Raw genomic sequence first — 20,099 nt, forward strand, 5'->3', positions numbered from 1 at the left:
CACCAACACACACACACCACACACACACACACACACACACACACACACACACACACACACACACACACACACACACACACACACACACACACACACACACACACACTCACACACACACACACATACACTTTTATCTCTATAAACACCAGGAAAGCACCTAGAGGCCTCATTTCTATTGAGTGGGCTGGAATGGTGCCCCACAACACATCAACATGCTAACATTTCAGGAATTCAGAACTCTGCTCTCATCAGACATTGGCCATAGTCTCAAACTCTGAGAAGCAAAGCCCAACTGAGATAAAGAAAAAGCACCCTATGGAGGTTGGCTCTCTTTGAGTCATGATCTTTGGGGCTCCATCCCTCCTCCAAGCACTGATCCACTGGGCTACTTTGCCCCAACTCTGACTGCTCCAAATGTCTCTGGCCAAAATGGGCAGCTTGCCTGATCTATGGCCAAGTGGGGCCTTTAAGTTGTCCTTGACTCTTCCTTAGAGGGAACTATAGACAGTAATAAAAAGTATGCTGCTGCCTTTAGACAAAGCTGGCCACCCAAGGGAAAGGAAGGGGGTGGGTGTCTCCTTTTAGAGCTCGGAAACACTTGCAACAAAGATGGAGAGTTTTTCAATGTGTTTGAAAAGGGGGCGACTTTGTCTATGGGCCCTAGAACTGCATATTGAGTGTTTGAAAGTGAGAAGAGAGCCAGAATTAGCCAACAGTTTTAGCCTGGGTCCCGCCTTCCAGGAAAGGTTCCAGCCTGATGCACCTTTATCCCCCAAGGCTTCAGAGTACAATGACTCTCCCTTTTACATTTCTAAAATGTGTTGTCAATGAGCCTTCTCCCCTCCCCCACCCCACCCCACTCCTGCTTTCCCTGGGAGCTAGCACTGGCAGAGGCATGGGGTGTGTCCCAGTCCACCACTATCTAGCACCCTGATCTAAGGAAGTCTTTGAACTTCACTAATCTGTCATTTCCTCATTAGTCAAAGGCACAGGAGGGATGTTAGCCTGGGTGATCCTTTGGTTCCCTCTTTGTTACTGTGTATCAAGATTTAACAATTCCCTAGGGAGGAACTTCCTGGCTTCTATGAAACAAGTCTGAACAGTTTTTACCCCTCCTTAAACCCCAGCCCCCAGCTGCCTTTGTGCCACCCGGGAACAGCCTGAGGAGGCTTAGAAGACAAGACACAGCGCAGAAGCCAAAGCGCAGGCCGTCAGAATTGAACTTGAATCCAGGCCCAACACTGGAGAGTTACATAACCTCCTGGGTCTGTCTCCTTACTCTATAAACCAGATCCTAGTAGCACTTTCCTAAGAGCATTGGCAGGAGGAAGACTTGAGGCTGCTTCTAAGGTGTGGGAGGGGCGTTTTATAGAACAAGGGGCAGGACTTTGCCAAAACAGCATCTGTAGCAGAGAGGTCCTGAGAATTGGGGGGGGGGGGGGTAAATAGGAGCTTTCTTTTTCTTGAGGATGCCAAAGTTCTTCCCACCTCACAGAGGATTCCTCACCGAGATCTCAACCTCATGAAAAGGACCTAGAAACGTAAATTAAGAGGGAATCCAAAAGACTAAGACAAACTTAGGCATTCAGAGAATGAACAAAATAGGTCATTGTCAGCCACAGCCTGTGCCACCTTCAGAAACGGGACTCCTGTGTCTACAGGAAACACTGGTTCCAAACCCCTCCTGAGAAGGCTCCTCTGCAAAGCTCCTGTACCAGCTTCAGCCTCCACAAGCAAAAGAAAGCTGGTAGCCCTACACCATGGTTCTTCATAGCCTGAGCAAAGGGAGGCTCTCACACCCTTGAGCAGCCATTTCCCTGCCCACTTCTGAGAAGGCAAGAAGGCTTTTCCCTGAGAGACGCCCCTGTATACCTTTGCTTTCTTGCAGTGGATGTCCCTCGGTGAAGGGGAGGACGGGTGAGCCTCCTGGACGAGCTCTTAAGAGGAGCACGGGGTCTAGGTCTTCCTGCAGCTCTTGAAGACTAAAACCTCATGCTGCTTCTTCCAGGAGGAGCTCCTTAACAAGTGGCAAGGCCTCCCCAGGGCCTTGGGTTGGGGAGCCAATACAGGCTTACAGCGTCTACAGGAGGTGCTAACCCTTGTTGGTCTGGTGGTGTCTGGCATGACTGGCAATTTACCACCATGAGCTGGCTGTGTGGCCCACACCTCTTTCCTGCTGTGTGTTTAAATTTGCAGTGAGTGCTAGCGATCAAACTCAGGCTTGTATGGACAGACGGACAGACGAGGCAAGCATCTTACCATCAGGCTGCCTCCCATCCTCCTTCTAGGTCTTTAAAGTGAGTTCATCTGTTAAATTTACTGTAAAAATCGATGGGCATGCGGCAGTTATATACATTTATGGGATAGAATGTGGCGTTTAATGCACGTGTAGAATGTGTAAGGTAAGATTGCAGCAAAGTAACTGATATACATTATCACTTTGATATTTCTCTTCCCCTGCATTCATAACATTGTCTCTACAGCTATTTTAAAATACGCCGTTAATTGTTGCCAACCATTGTTACCCAACCCTGGTCACTAAGACTTGTCCATCTCATACCATGGCTCCCCTGTTCAACCTTAAACCATATCCTCTCTGAGGGTGTTCACAGCCACTTTCTCTGGAAGAGAGGGCCTGGGGGAGTCTAGGCTCTAGCACCTACTGTATGACTCCCCTTCTTTAACTGTGCTACAAGACTGGCTACAATAAGGATGGGCCTATGTACCATTGATTTTTAATTTTTAAAATATTACTTGGTTTTTATAAATTGATACATCTATATGCTTAGAAATTTTGAAGAAAAATTCTATCTGTTACTACTTGAAAGTTACTCATCTCTCCTTCTCCACAGTAGAAGGGAATTTTGGGGAGATTCTAGAGGGAAAAACTGTGAAGCTCCTGAAACAAAATTTTCCTTCTCTTTGGCTACTCTGCTGATGTAAGACCTGGCTACACTGTGCTCCGTGTATGTGTTCTTACATGAACGAGAAGGTAAGAGACATAAGACATCTGGCTTCATCAGGCTCTGCCAAGATGCTTGGAGATCTGTCATGGCGGCCGAAGGCCAGGTCTCCTCCCAGGAAGAGGACAGCCTGTACTTGCAACGCATCGCTGCACCTGAGGTCTGCTCCTTGGCAGCCACCCTGTTCCAGAGTTTAAGAGATTCTGGAATCAAGCTGGCTGAGTTTTAAGCTCTCCACGCCCTGTATAGAAGGCCAAGGAAGGGCTTCAGAAGGCTATGGGGAAGCTGAGGGGTGACTGACAGAGTCAGAAACTCAGAGGATGAGTGGAAACATACAACTCACATGCATAAACTCATACACATGCATACATACACACACACATGTGCATACATTCACACACATAAATGCACACACATGCATATACACTCACACATGCATACACACACTCATACACATCATACACATGCATATACACACTCATACACATGCACACACATGCATACATACACACACATATATACACACACCCATATACATTCACACTCCCCAGATTTTAATACAAACACTTATGCATACACACTTATTGCACTCAAGTCCACATGCATACACATAGGCACATACACTATATCTACACATGGTCACACACACACATACTCACACTTATATATACATAGTTCCACGCATGCTAACACACACATACTCACGAACATATACTCCCACATACCTTTGCATTCATACATAGCAAGTATACACTAATATACACTCACACATATGTACTTACACTTACATATTCATACACACCCACTCATACCCATAATACACACACACACACACACACACCCACACACACACACACTCATTCACAGAGCACACACACACAGACATGCAGATGCACATGACTTCATGCAGATAGTTGCATGTGGGTTTATTTTGGTAAGGTATGTAAGAAGGGCCATTTTTTGGATTAAGGAAGAGCCCGAGGAATGATGAAATCATTTCTCATAGGAGCAATAGCCCTCGACCAAGTTGGTGCTTTTTCTTCTTTTTGCTTTAACTCTGACAACATGAAGTATGGAGTCTGCCGTTACCCCTTCCTTTACCCACAATAAAAACTTTGCTAACACATGTTAGTGGGTTAGGACTGTCTCTTGATACTTTGAAGTTTCTGTGTGCTCCTGATCTCCCCTGGCACCCCCTCCCACACACGTCTGTTGGGAAAACAGAGCTCCAGCCCAGGGAGGAACTGAACAGTGTGTGTGTGTGTGTGTGTGTGTGTGTGTGTGTGCGCACGCGCATCAAAGACAGAGACCATGAAAATGGGCCAGACAACAGCACCCCACACAGCTAGTTCTGAAAGTGCTGTCCCTGTCAGCCATTTATCCTGTGACTTACTGATTACTAAGCCCACACGTGACACTGTCTGGGGATGACTTGTGTGCGATGCCCCGGGCAGCAGCCTGGGACACGAGAGGAGGTCAGGGAGGAGACTATATGTGACCATGACACAAAAGATGCCACTCACCGGGATTTGGGATCCCTGAACCAAAGTAAATAGGAAACTGTGGCAGAACTGTGGGTTATGGGAAACCAAAGTTATGGATAACTTCCGCTCTAAACTCATTCTTGGCATGTATGTTGTGTTGCCTTCTCAGGTCGGAAAAGAAGTCCAGGAAGGGAAGGCAGTCAGTGTGCCACCCTCATATTTTCTTTCTCCCAAGCTTTCATTCCATATACAGAATATGCAGGCTCATACTTCAAAGAGGCCAACCAACGTTTAAAGACATAGAAGCACATAGGAAGAACCGTAAGAGACTTGGGCTGGAGGGTCCTGGGCAAGGTGGGCTGAAGACCCACCTGGGAGCCACATGGTGCCGAAGGGGAAGGAGAAGCCATGTTCTCGTGTCCACGCTGGGAACGGTGTGCCCCACCCTCATGCCTTATGAGTAAGATCCGTTATTTCCTTATCTGCCTGATGCAAATGAAGGCATTATTTGCTTTCTCCCATGTCACCTGGTATTTATGTGACTCCCTATGTGCTTCTCTCTAGACAGTCACAGGATGGGGACATCCACCAGGGGTTCCCCACCAAGGTGATAAACAGCCCGAAGTCATGTTACCCAGCTCATCTCCTCTTGTGATCCTGTTAATGACTGGGTTGGTCGCCAGCAGAATTTTTCTAACAGTTTGCCCGTGGTACACTGTGCCAACCCATGCTAGCTCAGTATAAACAATCGCTCAGAACACTCGACTCACACGTGCCAGAGCTGAGGACCAGCGTCATGTGTGTCTGGAGGGAAGCCACCCTGCAGACACACAGTCTGTAGAAAGGAGAAATGTGCTCTACTTTTCCCTCTACCTTTCTGTGTCATGTGTGGGTACAGCTATCACCAAGGATTCCTCCATGGGATTCCCTTCAGCCTTCATGGGAGCTCCCTATCCTCGCCATGGTTATCTGAGCAGTCCTTCTGCCCTCTCCTCAAGCCCAGGTTGGCTCCTCCCCTGTACTAAGCCCAGGTTGGCTCCTCCCCCTCACTAAGGCCAGGTTGGCTCCTCCCCCTCACTAAGCCCAGGTTGGCTCCTCCCCCTCACCACGCCCAGGTTGGCTCCTCCCCCTCACTAAGCCCAGGTTGGCGGCTCCTCCACACTGTACCTAAGGAACTTGTTGAGGTCCCCGTGCTTCATGTACTCAAAGACCATGATGAGTGGGTCGCCCTCCACACAGACACCGTAGAACTTGACAATGTGCTCGTGCTGGAGGTTGGTCAGCAGCTCGGCTTCGCGATGAAAGTCCTTGCGAGCGTTGTCGCTGGCGTCCTTCAGCGTCTGTCAAAAAGGGGACACCAAAGAGAAGGTCGTTTGGATAAGGAATTGCACCAGTGAGTCCCAAGAATTCTAGAAGGGATGAGCATGTATCTAATTCATCACATAAAATGTCAGGAAGCATCCTGATTCCTGAGGAAGTACTATTTGTGCTTGTGACCTACGGGTACACAAAGGTCCCGAGCTTTCAGAGCAGTCTCTTAACCACATTCTCATCGAGTTACAAGAGAGCTTATCTTGCTGGCTTTACGCTTCTTACCCTTGATCTGGACCCGATGATCACCATGGTGTCTGTCAGTTTGCGTCTGTCACTTAGTGGTGCCGGTTGAGATTACTACGGTGCTATGCACACTTCTCTACTCAGAGAACCCTTGAAAAAGTTTTCTTTTTTAATTGGTAATCTATGTAGATGTGTTAGCATAGAGCAATAAGTGCACACATGTATGCATTCATGCCTACGTGTGTGTGTGTGTATGTGTGTGTGTGTGTGTGTGTGTGTGTGTGTGTGTGTGTGTGCACGTGCGCGCGCACATGCATGCATGAACCCATGGGACTAGAAATGCTGGACTCCATTGGAATCAGAGTTACATGTAGTTGTTAGGCACCTGATGTGGCTTGGGAACTGAACCTGCTGGGAACTGAACCCGGGTCCTCGGCAAGAGCCCTATGCTGCAGTCTTAACCACTGAGCCATCCTCCAGCCCCTGCTCATAGGAACTCTTTAAATAATACATTCTGAAGAGATCTCAGAGAAGAGCACAGTGAGGCTTAGTAGTCCTGGCCTCCAGCTGCAGTCAGGATCATATTCGGTCTTTACTCGACACCCTGAACACTTTCTCCGGCCTGATCCCTGCACACTGAGAAATGTCCCCGCCCCTTCAGCTGCAAGATGATGAGTCAGTCACATTGCCAGGATGCAGGTGATCAGAGACACCTGCAGGGCCTGCGTGAGTACGGGTGAGGTGCACAGAGCCTTGTAGGGCGCTCAGCAGCACGAAGAAGGACCAGATAACCTGGCGCTCATGGGGTGAGAAACATGGCTCGGGTGAGAAACATGGAGTCTTTGAGACGTGCCGAATGGAGTCCTAGTCGGCTGCTTGTAGTCAATGCCATAGATGCATACTCTGTTGTCACATATGTTGCGGTAAATATTAAAAAATAAATAGATCTACCAACCCATGCTAGTGCTAGTTCCGGGGGGCCACATAGCATCTGTGGGGTATTTTCATCTTAATCAGCAAAGTGTCTCAACCTGACTCACCAAGCTCCCAATCACCATCCCAAGCTGCCGCTGGCTACTCTCTGAGCCTGGTGGTAGCTGCCCTCTTGCTGCAGACTCTGTTCACATTCCCAAATCTGCCCCTTACAGTTATAGGGCCTTATAGCTGTAGGGGGGATGCAACAATAGTCACATCCCGTCCTATAGTTATAGCCACAACTCCCATTAGCCCGTTAAAATCTAAACTCAATAAGCTTATAACTTACCAATCAGATTTATACCTTAGATTCTCATTCCACAAACCGTCCGCACAGTGAACTCACAACCGATTGTTAGGGATATAAACTATCCACCAAGATAAGACAATTGTCGTATAAATATCCACCCCCTTATGAAATATTCTGTCCCTAAGCCAGAGCTATGGCAGAAACAAAGACTGGCCTTGGTAGTGCACACAGTTAGGCAGGTGCTGAAGAGAGCGCGCGTTGAGAAGTGCGTGTTACAGCTTGCAGGACGCTCCAGAAACCCTAGACTTATCTCCCAGAATCACAAGAGGAAAAGCAGCCGCTGACCCTCATCTCGACCCAGGTGATTGCGAACCAACCAGTAGAAATAACACTTATATAATTAACTCTAAATGTCACACCCGGAGTGAAGCAGCTTCCCCGTGTCTCTGCCTGTCCAGCCCTTGACATGGCTCCCCCTGAGGCCGACAGTTCCAGGTCCACCACGTGTAATATTCACAGCCGCTCAGGTAACAGTGGATCCTGCCTCCCCCACCCCTGCACAAAGTCTACCCTTTCTGCCGGACTGCTTCTCTCGGGCCTGGTGACCGGCATAGGGAGTTGAACAGTGCTCTACCCCAACCCCGAGGATTTGCAAATGTTACTGTCCACAGTAGAAGGGGATTCTGCAGATGGTTAGAGGAAGGCTCTCCATAGGTGGGGATGAGGCGGATTGCTTGGGTGAGCCCCGTGCCTAACAAAGGCCCTCCTCAGATACAAAGACAGGGAGAAACTAGATGGTATAGAAGATGCTAGAAGGAGGGCTTTGAAAATGGAAGAAAGGATCTTGTGTGACTGGAGACAGCTTAGGGGGCTGGAGTTGGGGGAAAACGGAAATTATCTCTGACTTAGAACATCATGAAGGAACCAGTTCTACTGATACCTTCACTGTAGGTGAGTAAGACTAATTTGGATTGTGGAGAGCAGTGTGTGTGTGACAGCAGGCCTGGGAACTAATGCGCCTCGCCGACACTGACAGTCCTTCACCTCTGTGAGGAGGGTGGCTGACCCTTTCTGCTCAACAGAAGCCTCATTCCGCTACACGGCCAACCTCTACTGTGCTGAGTGAAACCCTGAGTCCATCAGTCACTGGGTGCAAGGCCCCTCCAGAGCAGAGTCACATTGAGTACAATTGCTAATGGCAGAGTCTTTTGTGCTCTCTCAGGCTTGGGGAACAAGACCCTCATTTTTGAGGCAAGGGTCGACCTCAGGCTTGGTTTTCAAGCTGTTTGCATTGAAGGGACACCTTTTACACAAGAGAGTACCACTGAGGAAGCTGGCTTCCCCAGTTCTTCTCTAGGAAGCAGCCTCAGAAGGAGGCGGTGCTGTCAGCCACTGTATCTCCTGACTAACGCTCTTCATCAGCACTTAGCGTTCTCCGTGGAGTTGTGACCCGACTTGAGGAGACAGAAATCACAGGTGTTGCTTCCATTAGACCAGACACAGTGGCATCTTAGGGGAAATTGCGAAGTGGCCCTTCACTGCCCCCTCAAGCACCCTGGGCTCTGCCTGGAAACGGGAGAAGATTTGGATCACAGAGTGCTCAGAGAGGCCGGAAATCTCTGATGCTCGTTGCCATGGAAACAGCACACTTCTTCCATGATAGCAACGAAATGAGCACTAGCCGACAACTAGGGCGTGGGTCTCTACTTCTCTGATTCAGAAGAAACTGAGCCTGCCACATCCCCTCTGCTTCCCAGGTATAGTCTAGTCGGGTCCAGACTAAACATCTTTGTCTTTCTGTCACATAGGCAGGTGCCATCGCAACCCGGCCCTTTCCTTGATCTCAGAGGAAACACACAGGCCCTCACATTCTCTGCCTCTGCCTCACATTTTGGTTTGGGGTATCGTGTCTGTCTACTCACCAGGGGTAAGCAACCAGAGAACCCTGAAATCCAAGGTCTGCACCCGGTAGGGATGGCAGGGTGTGGAACAGAAGGGAAAGGTGAATAGACATCCCGTAAGGTGCCATTGCTGGCCCACATAACAGTCGAAAGGAGAGACCGAGAGGAACCAGCAGGTGATTAGAACCTGCTTGACATTGGCAGGGCTTCCCAAGGCACTCTGTCCTGGAGACTCAGCCCCATAGCTCGCCTCCTTTTAGCCATGCTCTGACGGTGCCCAAGTGGAAGAGGTTCTAGGGTAGAACTGAGAGTCCCAGGTTCAAATCCTGGCCACACCCTGCTCCTCTAGGAACCCTGTTTTACTCTCCTCTTCTTAGAGGTGCTGGAAGGATGCTCCCCAGGATGGAGGCAGGAGAATGACACTTCTCCTGGGGAGGTCGTCACCTGAATGGCTGAGTGCTAGGAATATCAGGCTGTGTGTGCAGGTGTAGTGCTTGGCTCATGCTCTCGAGAGGCTTCATCTTTTTTTTTTTTTTTTTTTTTTCGGAGCTGAGGACCAAACCCAGGGCCTTGCGCTTGCTAGGCAAGCGCTCTACCACTGAGCTAAATCCTCAACCCCAGGCTTTGTCTTTTGACTCTGGACTGCTATAATATATGGGGAAGCTTATGTCCAAAGCCTTGTGCTTATCGTGTGCCTAGAAAAGGGGTTCATCCTTTTACGTCTTTGTCATAGGGCATAGAGAAATCCTGCAGAAAATCTTTCTAAGCAAGCTCTAATTATGTCTTGTTGAATCAAGAATACTAGAGAGAAAGACATAGCCACAGATAGGCACACACATACACCGAGGTGGGGGAAAGGGAGGGGGAAGAGAGAGGAAGAGGGAGGGGGAGAGAGATTCAGAGGAGAGGAGAGAAAAGAGAGGAAAGAAAGAAAAGAGAAGGGGAAGCAGAGAGAGAGGAGGAGGGGAGAGGAGAGGAAAAAGAGGAGAGGAGAGGGGAGGAGAGGGGAGGAGAGGAGAGGGGAGGAGAGGAGAGGAGAGGGGAGGAGAGGAGAGGAGAGGGGAGGAGAGGAGCAGCAAGGTGAAGCAAGAGGACAGAATCTTCTCTGGGAGAGAAACAACCTGAAGATTTTAATAAGCATCCAGTATCTATCTCCATGTGCCCAGTGGGGACTTGGTGCAATGTCAGAAACTGTAGTTCAGTCACATTTTTTGGAACCAAAAGCGATTTTACTATTCATGGACCAAATGCATCCTGCAAACCTGGCACCCTCCCGTGTGCCCATCCATTTTTTTGCATGGTGGCCCACCCCCCCCCTTTTTTTTGAAATTATGATCCAATTCTATTTTAAGAGATTTTTGGAAAATATGGTGGTAACGACTTGGGCAAAATCACGGATTTGGCGGTGAAAGGATAGAATTTTTTGTAGGGATAGAATCGGGGCCAGACAGCAATCAGGAGCTAGAAAATTCTGCGTCGAACCTGTTTATAAATATCACCTCTGTCTCCGTACCATGTCTGATTGTCATTGTGCTCGATTACGGGAGGCTTGGCCGACCGCAGAGCTCCTGTCAACGGGAGAGCAGGAGTGTGCGGCCCAGCTCACCCATTGGCAGCCCTCGGGCCTTCAGCGTCATTTGATGGACTCCTTGCTCAATCCCCACACATCCCTGTTCCCTTCCTCCCGTCTGCCTTGCACTGTTGTTTCTTCTTTTTCCCGGTGGATTCTTTTTTCCTTTTGGCCCGCTAAGACAGGGGTCATCTCTGACTCCGGCAGGAGGCCTCGTTCAGGGCTGAGGCAAGACTCTGCCTGGTATGTGTACGGAGTCAGAGCTGACATGGTGGAGCAGCAGGCAAACTATTTCAGCACAGAAATGTGAAGCCAGTGGAGTGAAACGCAGATGAAGGCTAAAGGGGGGAGACGGGAAGGACGAAGTAGAAACTTCAAACCAACGGGAAGCCAGATCAGGATGACCCGTCTGGAAGGGGGTATGGCAGTGTGACTCGCCAAACGAAAGGGTGATACCGTTCCAGGTCCGAGTGGCTTAAGGAAAGACGTGATTTAAAACAGACCTTTTAAAAGTGCAGATCACAAATTCTTCTCAGAGCTGAGAGATCGCAGACGCACCATGTCTTCCGTAAAGACAGGTGGTAGAAAAGATTATCGTCTCCTATGCCCCCTAACAATGCTTGAAACACAGAGAGAAATAAGACCAATTCTAAGCACGCGTGGTCCTGGGGATGTTTGGTTAATGTGCCATAGGAACTACTGTTCACGGAAAACCTTTACTCTCCCGGTATCTTCTAGCCGTGCCTTATCTAACAGAGTAGACGCCAGTTATGCTGCCAGCTACCATTTTTAATGTTGCTGTTCCAAGTTGTGATGGGCTTTAGTTGAAAAGCAAACACAGAATTTTGGAAACTTGACACAAACAAATAGCTCACTTATATTTCATCTTAATATGTTGGCATGATGTAGTGTGTTGAATGAATAAACTGTACTAATACAGTAAGATTAATATTTTAATTTTGCTTTTTCTAGCGTGCCTATCAGGAAGTTTTTTCTCGTGGCTCAGATGATCCTGCTGGGAACTGCACTGTTCTATAAATCCACCTCTGCAGCCTACTGAGAGGGCAAGCTATGTCTCGGGAACATGGGAAGGCATTTCAAAGGTGTAGAGTTGAGATAAAATTAAGGCAGATGCCTTTCTTACAGGGGTGCCAGAGTCAACAGCCAGCCAAACATGCAAGTCTTAGCCATGATTTTTAAAAAAAAAACAAAAAAAAAAACAATTAAGAGGTTCTTCTCTGAAAAGAAGGGTAAGGGAAGCTGCCATCAATTGCACACATGGTGGACTCTGGAGAGGCATGGTTTAGTAAACTCAGAGAAAGAAAGAACTCAGTACAAATAAAGTCTTAGCCATGACAGAGTGTAGGGGGTAGGTCCCAGACATTCATAGATCGAAAAGCCAAATAATTATACAGAGGTGTTAGCATTCACTATACAGTGTGCTCTCTGTACCAGAAACCAATAATGCGTATGGGAACTCCACTGTCTGTGGACGGCCTTTGACAGAACTTTAATCATGTGCTAAGTGACACGGGAGTCACGGCCAGGTTGTTGATTGCTGCTATCTTTATTTTCTCAGCGACTCTGCCATTGGGGCTCAGATGTAACAAAGGCAGGCACTGAGTTACGTTCTAACACACATGCTTTAAAAGACTCCATGATCTGGGGAATAAAACTGATGCCTGAATATCACAGCAGCTTACATAATAGGGAATATTGACCCATGGAGACAGAAAACAAATTTAGAGACAGTCGTAGGAAAATAAGCCTCAAACGGGAGATGAAGCCAGAAGTTGAGCGCAGTGTGGTCAACTCAAAGTGTGTGCAGGCTCTGTGCACACGGGTGCGTCGCCGGGAGTCAGCTCACTAGACATGAAGGAGCTGGTGGCTCAGCATGGCTCCTGGCTTGACTGTGAGGTAGTCTATCATGCAGCAGTAAATTGAAAGGGTGCCTGGCTATTTCAATTCGTACATCCAAGAGGTACAGAGGCATGAAGTGAATCCTCAAGCTGTGTTTGATGCCAGAGGAGTTCTGGTTGGAGAAACGTAACTGGAGCCCTGGGGTGTGTGTGTGTGTGTGTGTGTGTGTGTGTGTGTGTGTGTGTAGAAGCTGGAATTTGATGTTCTTCAGGCCATGGCCCAAATTTGATTCCCAATTTAGGCTGAACTATCCTGGTTTGATTTTAATGCCTCTGAAAACACGAGTAAATCACCCAGAAAACAGTCACCAAAGTGACCGACAAGACAAAACTATATATATATATCTATCTCCACTCAGGGCTAATAATTAAAGTTACTAAGAGACATATCTGAGTGGAGCTCTTTAGCAATCGAGTGCATAAAGGGTTCTGACAAGAAAGCCCTGTTCTCTGTCTTATGAGTGTACAGGAGCATGTATGTACACACACACACACACACACACACACACACACATACACACGGACACACATGTACACAGATACACACATGTGCACACACAGACACAGACACAGATGTGTATGTACACATATGCATACATGCATATAAATGTATGCCCCACAAACACACACACATGTGCACGCACACATCAAAGAGGAATAGAGAACTATTAAGTAATGTCTGGACAGCAAAGACAACAAAACTTTTAGCAAACCATCATTAAAAGCTCTGTGATTTCTGTCCCAGGAGCACAGTGAAGAAACCCCAAAAGGTGCTTTCCACAGCCTGCGAGTCCCATTAAAACACACAAATGGTCTTTCAGGGAACTATTGACAAATGTCCTTAAGTACAACCATTCTTCGTAAATTTCCATTTTGTGGAGACAAGGATTTCAGTGTAAATGGGAAAAGTAGAAAAGCAGCCCGGAGAGAAGGAAGAGCAGGAGCAGGACCTCTCAGTGTGTCAGGATGTGCAGGAGGATGTGCGGGAGGGCGTGATGACCGTAATGAGAAAGAGAGGAAGGAAGCTGCGATCTGTCTTAGAAGTGAGCTTGCTGGGCAGAGAAGTGGGGTCTAGGAACTCTGTGCGTTCTCTCAGCTATGAATCTACTGCTTCAGGATGGGGGAGGAGCACCTCCACCTCTCGTTCTTCAATGCCTTGCACATATTTGGGGGCGGCAACCTGAGCTGCTTCTTTTCCTGAAAGTGGTATCTTTGGAACCAGTGGCCACCTTAGATGATGAAACTATAGGTGGATGTTGTGGCATGAAGACTAACGGATTCTCTAGATGACGTGGCTGAGAAAACTGACCCCAAAATTCCTCTTCCCAAGAAATCCTAGAGACAGTGTAAGCAGGTATTGGTGTGTTTCCACCAGTCACACGTCAGTGATCAAGGAGGCAAGAGAGTACTGGAAGCCAAGAGGGGTCTTGGTGCCTTCTGATGACAAAGCAAAGAAAGAGAGTCACAAGGACTTCCTCGGATCATGAGAAGCTCAAGGATCCCAAATGGCCCAGTCAGAGTAAAGAATGACTCTGGCTTCATGTTTGAGGTGACCGTCTTTTGTATTTGCCCAACAGATCTCGTTTTAAGACCATACTACAGCACCTCTGACGTTTCCCCAGGCGACCCACGTTTTTCTCCTCTTCAGTCCGTGTGCGTCGTAGGGCTGACTCCGTCGTCCGTTTCCACAGATGAATGTGTGGCTCGTGCCCGGGTAACCAGAATATTTCATTATGACATAACTCAGGACAAGCCAATGGAAAGATCCACCTTTCCCACCGCCTGAAGTGAACCTGTCTGAAGATGAAGTCGGTGTGACGAAGAGCCAGCCAGGAGATGAGACAGAGAGCAGAAGGAGGCACTGGCTGGCTTTCGGAAGCCACTGGTGCCTGAAGCAAGGTTAATAGTGGCAAGGCTTTCTAGCAGTGTGGCATTCTCTAAGAGCACTGTCCCTTCTGGTTAGGTCATTCTGACTTGGGTTTCCAAGGACCTCTGTGTTCTTTCTAGGCAGGTCAATTATGAGGTCTGAGGTTTGCTCGCCTTGCCCTGAAGTCAAAACTCTCCTGGGAATCCAGTTTCCTATCCCTGCTTATTCCCTGACATTAAACTTTTATTTGTATAGATAAGAAAACGCTTCCTGCCCTCGCATACAAAATTCACTCCTTTGTACTTTTTTAAAGAAGTGTGGTCGGTCATATTAAGTTTCCTCAGGCTGGCTTGCCAGAGCACACATGGAACTTAACCAATAAAGACATGGCCATGATGAACGCAGGATGGGCTCAAGTCCCAGCCCTGACATTAAGTGACGTCCACGCAAGCTGTTTGACCTTGGGTGGACCGCCATCAATCTCTGGATCTCTGGGTTTTTCTTTGTTAGTTTGCTTTTTCCTTTCGGGTGCTGGATCCCCGGGCAGTGGAGTTACAAACGATTGTGAGTCACCACGTAGCTGCTGGTGATGGAGCACAGGTCCTCCGCAACAGCAGCCAGGGCTCTGAACCGCTGAGCCTCCTCAAGCCCTCCGGATTTCTGTTTGTTTCTTAAATGTTAGCCAAAGAGCATTCGCAACGGCAGTCTGTACCTACGTCGTAACCACTCATGCAGACTTCCCGTTCCCTTTTGAGACAGGGTCTCATGTCGCCCACTTGCTTTCCAAGTCACTGCATAGCTGAAGGGGGCCTGATCTGGGCCCTTCTACTGCCTGCATCTGCCAAGAGCTAGGATTGCTAAGTCCGTGCCACCAGACGTAGCTTATTCAACCATTTCCAAAATGGTTTCTCATGACGTTAGGTTCTTAATACTGTACGTCACCTTTACAGTTTCCTTCAGCTGTGGCCAGCAGTGTTTCATGCAGACACTTTGTCGTCTAGAGGTAAATGCTGGTGACGGTCAACTCTAGCGCATCAGAATTCTTCTATTCCCATGGTCTGCTCCCTTCCAGTTCCGTACAATACTCTCCTTATTCATTCAATAAGCATTTTCTTTTGGGCATCTTATACTGCTTATTAGGCAACGTACTCAAGTCATGGCTCCCCCATGGACACTATGCAATGTCACTCACTGAGTAAACACACTCATACATAATTTTAAATCCTTGACAGTGCCGTAAAGGCCAACTCAAGATGCCTTGGGCAGCATGCAGCACAGAGGTCTGGTTGGGGGACAAGAAAGGACCAGCCTTCCAAAGGGACAACTTGAGCTGAGACACTGTGAGCTGCAGTTGCCTGCCCTGGGGGGTTCGGTAAGGACTGGGCACTGTGGCCGATGCTGCGCTGGGCCTGGGTGAAAGCAGTTTGTAAGTTAGCGTTTCCTAACTCTCAGTGGGGGAAAATGCCATTACTTCCTCTGTGGGAAGGAAGGGACTGAGATACTCTGAAAGTATAAAATTCAAGTCCGCCCTCAGCACCGTGTCTGCTGAACCCACCCGGCAGCCAAGACTCCTCTACCTGTGCCTGTCTCCAGCTCTTTTAACCAAATACCTTGAGAGACTCGCTTGGCTTCCCCCAGGGTCTTAGATTTCTCATCCATAAAACACGAGGCTAGGGTTTTATGTGTATGAATTTAAAAGTCTCCCTCAGATTCAGCACTCCTTGATTCTAGAAATAAACCGAAGTTAGCCAGGGAGGGGCACAGATCCTACAGAGCAGACTTGCAGCTTTAATTGAACTCCCCCCCCCACCAAAAAAATCATCTTGCATTCATAGTGCCAAAAAAAGGTTATAGGAAGGGTAGTTATTGAAATGTATGTTGGGTGGAGCCAAAAATAGCTGATGCATCCATGGTTAATGCAGGGAGACTGTGATGGAGTGTTTCCTTGGCAACTGAGTAACCCAAAGGTAAGGTAAGTGGATCTGATCAAAGACTGGTTTCTTCACTTCTCTCCTATGTATGTATGTATGTATGTATGTATGTATGTATGTATGTATGTATATTACTATTATTATTCTTCTTCTTATTATTATTATTTGTAAAGAGGAAAATGGTTCACAAATCCAAATAACGCAGAAGAGAGCAATCCAGCTGGATCCAAACAAGCAGATGCTCAGGCAGGAGAGGGAGGTGCTGTCCGCATGTGTGCCCTTGAAGGTCCGCACGTGGCCTGGAACACTGGGTCCTTCAGGCTCCTCAAGTCTTCGGGAGCATCAACACCAGAATTCACCTGAGTCTGACATCTGTCAATCTGCACAGACAGCTTTCGATTGCAAACCAAACTCAGCCCTTTCCAGAGAGAGGAAAAGCACAAAGGCTGCAGTTTCCTAGCATGCATAGTCAATGCTGCAGGGGTTGCTAGGCAACAGCAGAAAGGCTGTCAAGCATCCCTGGGTGCATCCAATGGAATAGGAGTAACCCAAGCTACTCCAGCTATGTGAGAGGCTACGCGGTCCTGGAAGATGTGTTCAGTTTGACATTGCTTTAAAAAAAAAAAAAAAGAAAAAGAAACAAAACACAAAACACAAATCGTTTTGTTACGGTCAGAGAGGAATGATGGACATTTTCCTCCGAGATTAATTTAGTTCTGAATAATTTTCAGTTGGACCAAAGCCCTGGACATGAGTACACCTAGGTTGCTGAGAGCTCTGTGCAAGGTCTGCAAATTATTCCGACCTGATTCACCCCGGAGCTCAGGAGGATACAACCTCTGCATTCCAGAGAGCTGACTGGTCCCCTGACGGAAGCTTGAGTTACAGTAGGGTAAGCTTCTGCTGTAACACTCACTCTTACTCAAGGTCACTGCTATGAAGCTCCTCAGGGCTGTGGTCATGAAGCAAGAGAGGTATTCTAATCTACAGTTCCTTTGTCCTTCTTCTCTGAGATGGCGATCTCAGTTTGACTCCAAGAAGACGGGCAAAGAGAGGTCAGGATCTGACAAAGGGTAAGGTACCCCTTCCCCGCCACACCTCACCCGCGACACTGTCTAATGAGCAAACATTTATCCCAGACCATTAATTCATAGAAACGTACTTGGTAAAGCCTGAAGGTAACATGAGAGAATGGGTGCTAGGTGATTCAAAGAATGTGAGCTCGAGTTGGAGCTTTGGAGGAGGGACCGATGGGCATCGTTAATGAGGTATAGGCAGAAAGCCGGGTGTGCTGGGGACAGAAATGCAGGATGGTATATGGTCATATGGTCTTCTAAAGCCCAGTCAAGGTTGGGCAGGGGCAGGTGAGGCCCTACAGAAGCATCATTACCGTCTGTTCATCCCTAGTCGTTAGTAGACTGGGCCACTTTGGTATTGTGTTTGCTCAAAGGGATGTGAATGTGCAATTTCAAATGTCCCAGATTTGACTACACAGTGCCTTTCGTTAAGGGCATTGCCCAGGGCAGGGATGAGAGGCTACAGTTACGGAGAACTCTCCTGGATGATGGCCACATGCCTGGCCAGGGTCTCTCAGCTATTCCCATGCTGTCCGCTAGAATCCCCTGATCATCCAGCATTCTCACATATGTACCCCACTGTAAAGTGAACTCAGTCTGAGGCCCTGACTAGGCTTCCTGAGTGGCCTCCAAATAGAGTTTAAAACATGGACCCAACTTGGACACAGGTCTCCAATTTTTCTGGTTTGACAGAGATGACCCGGGTGTGTCTTCCAGCCTGAACACGTGTTCATCTGTAAGACTGCAGAAATAACACCACCTTTGGTCTCACTTATCCCTGAAGGTAAAGGAGATTAAAGACAAAAAAGCAGAAACTAGAGATAAGACACTGCTGCATGTCCTGAATATGGGACGCTAAAAAATTAGGGGAACTTTGTCAAGAGATAGAAGGAAGGAGGCAGGAAGAAGGGAATTAATCACCTCCAGCCACCACTGATCAGTCCTTTCTGGGGCAGCTTCCAAACCACCCTCACGGCCCTTTCTAGTAGCTCTCTCCTCACCCTCTCCTTTCTCAAGCCCCCATCCACTTTCCTCTGTTGGAGAGATGATGTGCATTTGTCGGACGGACAATTCCTAGAACCATCGATTCTTTACTCGTGGAAAGCTGTAGCTCTTAAGGGAGTTTATAAGCATCACGGCACGCTGGATAGGGCTTGTTAAAAATGTTCAGATCACAAGGAAAGAAAATGTACCATGTTTCTAGCCGGAATAACTTTATCGAAACTGTCTGGTTTTTTAAAAAATGGATAACTTTGAGAATAATTTTACTCTCTTAGCCATCTCTCCATGGGTGTATAATATAATAAAGCCTCGTATTATAGTGGGGTATGCACCTGATTTCTTAAGGGAATAAAATGTCGTCTAGGTTGTAATGACAAATAAATATGATTCATGCAAATGGTCCCTGCTTGGCAGAAACACAATTCGACAACAACAATAACCCAGCCATCTTTCATTAACCTAAGAGGCTAAGTTTTATTACATTAGCCACATCCACATTCATTTGACACTTAACTCATTTTACAATCGTATGACCTTTCAAATGTTTGGTATCCACAAATCAAAAATACCTTGGCGAGTTTTCAAAAAGAAATTTTATAATGCGTGTTTCAAAGATCTGCCCAAGTCTACTGAGGCATTTTTATTGAGCTCTACGAAGCTCAACGGAAGGTATCCTTTTCAATGTTATCACTTACCTTATTGAAACATGGGGTTTTTAAGTGTATGGGAGCATAATGGTGATGAAGGATTTTCAGATTTGTTTTGCAGAAACCCTATATTATGGTGGTGAAATCTATAGGAGACGCCACCCGACTCTTGGTGAAGCCATGTCTAAGCTGTTAAAAAAGAAACCATCCTGTGCCTTCAGACAATTGGAAGGGACACGTGTGGCTGGTCTGTAGGAAAGATCAGTGCAATGGGATCGACAATCCTTCCTTCTAGAATCTAGAAAATGCGAGAGTCCCAGGTGGGAGAGTCACCAGCTTCCGGAGTCTGGAGAGAGAGGCTTGCACTGTAGCTTGCCTGACTGAATTCTCTTTGATCCCATTGACCTGGATCTAGAATTTTCTAAGTATAGCTTTGAAAGGTAGCCTGGAGCTAATTGTGGCCTGCAAATTGGAGGGCCCCCACCGCGCCTCCCACCAGAAGCACTTCTGATGGACAGTTGGATGTGCCCCCAGTGCCCTTCTGCCCTCTCATTTAAGCCGAAGAATCTAAACACACGTGTCCCTTGACAGACATAATGTGCTCCCAGACCGGTTTCTAAAATAAAACAAAATTAAACCCCACACACACACATTTAGCGGACCATGAACAAGGAGATATTCTGGAATGTTCTCTTACCTTCACGGCCACCAGGATCTTATCCTGCTCGGGGCAGAGGTTATAGCACTCCGCTAGGAAAACTTTCCCAAAGGCTCCTTCTCCAAGCTCCCTCTTCAGAACGATGTTGTGTCTCTTGATGTGCTGAACAACTGTAAAACAGAGACACCCATCACTCAACAGCATCCACAGGATTGTCCGCCGGTGTGGCGGGCCACTTCCCTCACACAGGATTGTCCGCCGGTGTGGCGGCCACTTCCTCACACAGGATTGTTCGCCGG

The 20,099-nt window shown here is 47.7% G+C and overlaps 1 protein-coding gene across 4 annotated transcripts in view; it reads right to left on the minus strand.

Annotated features, from left to right (window-relative positions):
- The window catches only part of Ntrk2 (neurotrophic receptor tyrosine kinase 2), a 314,316-nt gene that overhangs the window by 58,041 nt on the left and 236,176 nt on the right, over positions 1 to 20,099 (minus strand). For all 4 annotated transcript variants that reach the window (XM_032885280.1, XM_032885279.1, XM_032885278.1 and 1 more), the window contains 2 exons: positions 19,840 to 19,970; positions 5,615 to 5,787 (listed from right to left, as the gene is read on the minus strand). In XM_032885280.1, the coding sequence (XP_032741171.1) occupies positions 5,615 to 5,787; positions 19,840 to 19,970 (304 nt within the window). The remainder of the gene's footprint in view (positions 1 to 5,614; positions 5,788 to 19,839; positions 19,971 to 20,099) is intronic.

Source organism: Rattus rattus, chromosome 14 (assembly GCF_011064425.1).
Source record: "Rattus rattus isolate New Zealand chromosome 14, Rrattus_CSIRO_v1, whole genome shotgun sequence".
Classification (NCBI taxonomy): Eukaryota; Metazoa; Chordata; class Mammalia; order Rodentia; family Muridae; genus Rattus; species Rattus rattus.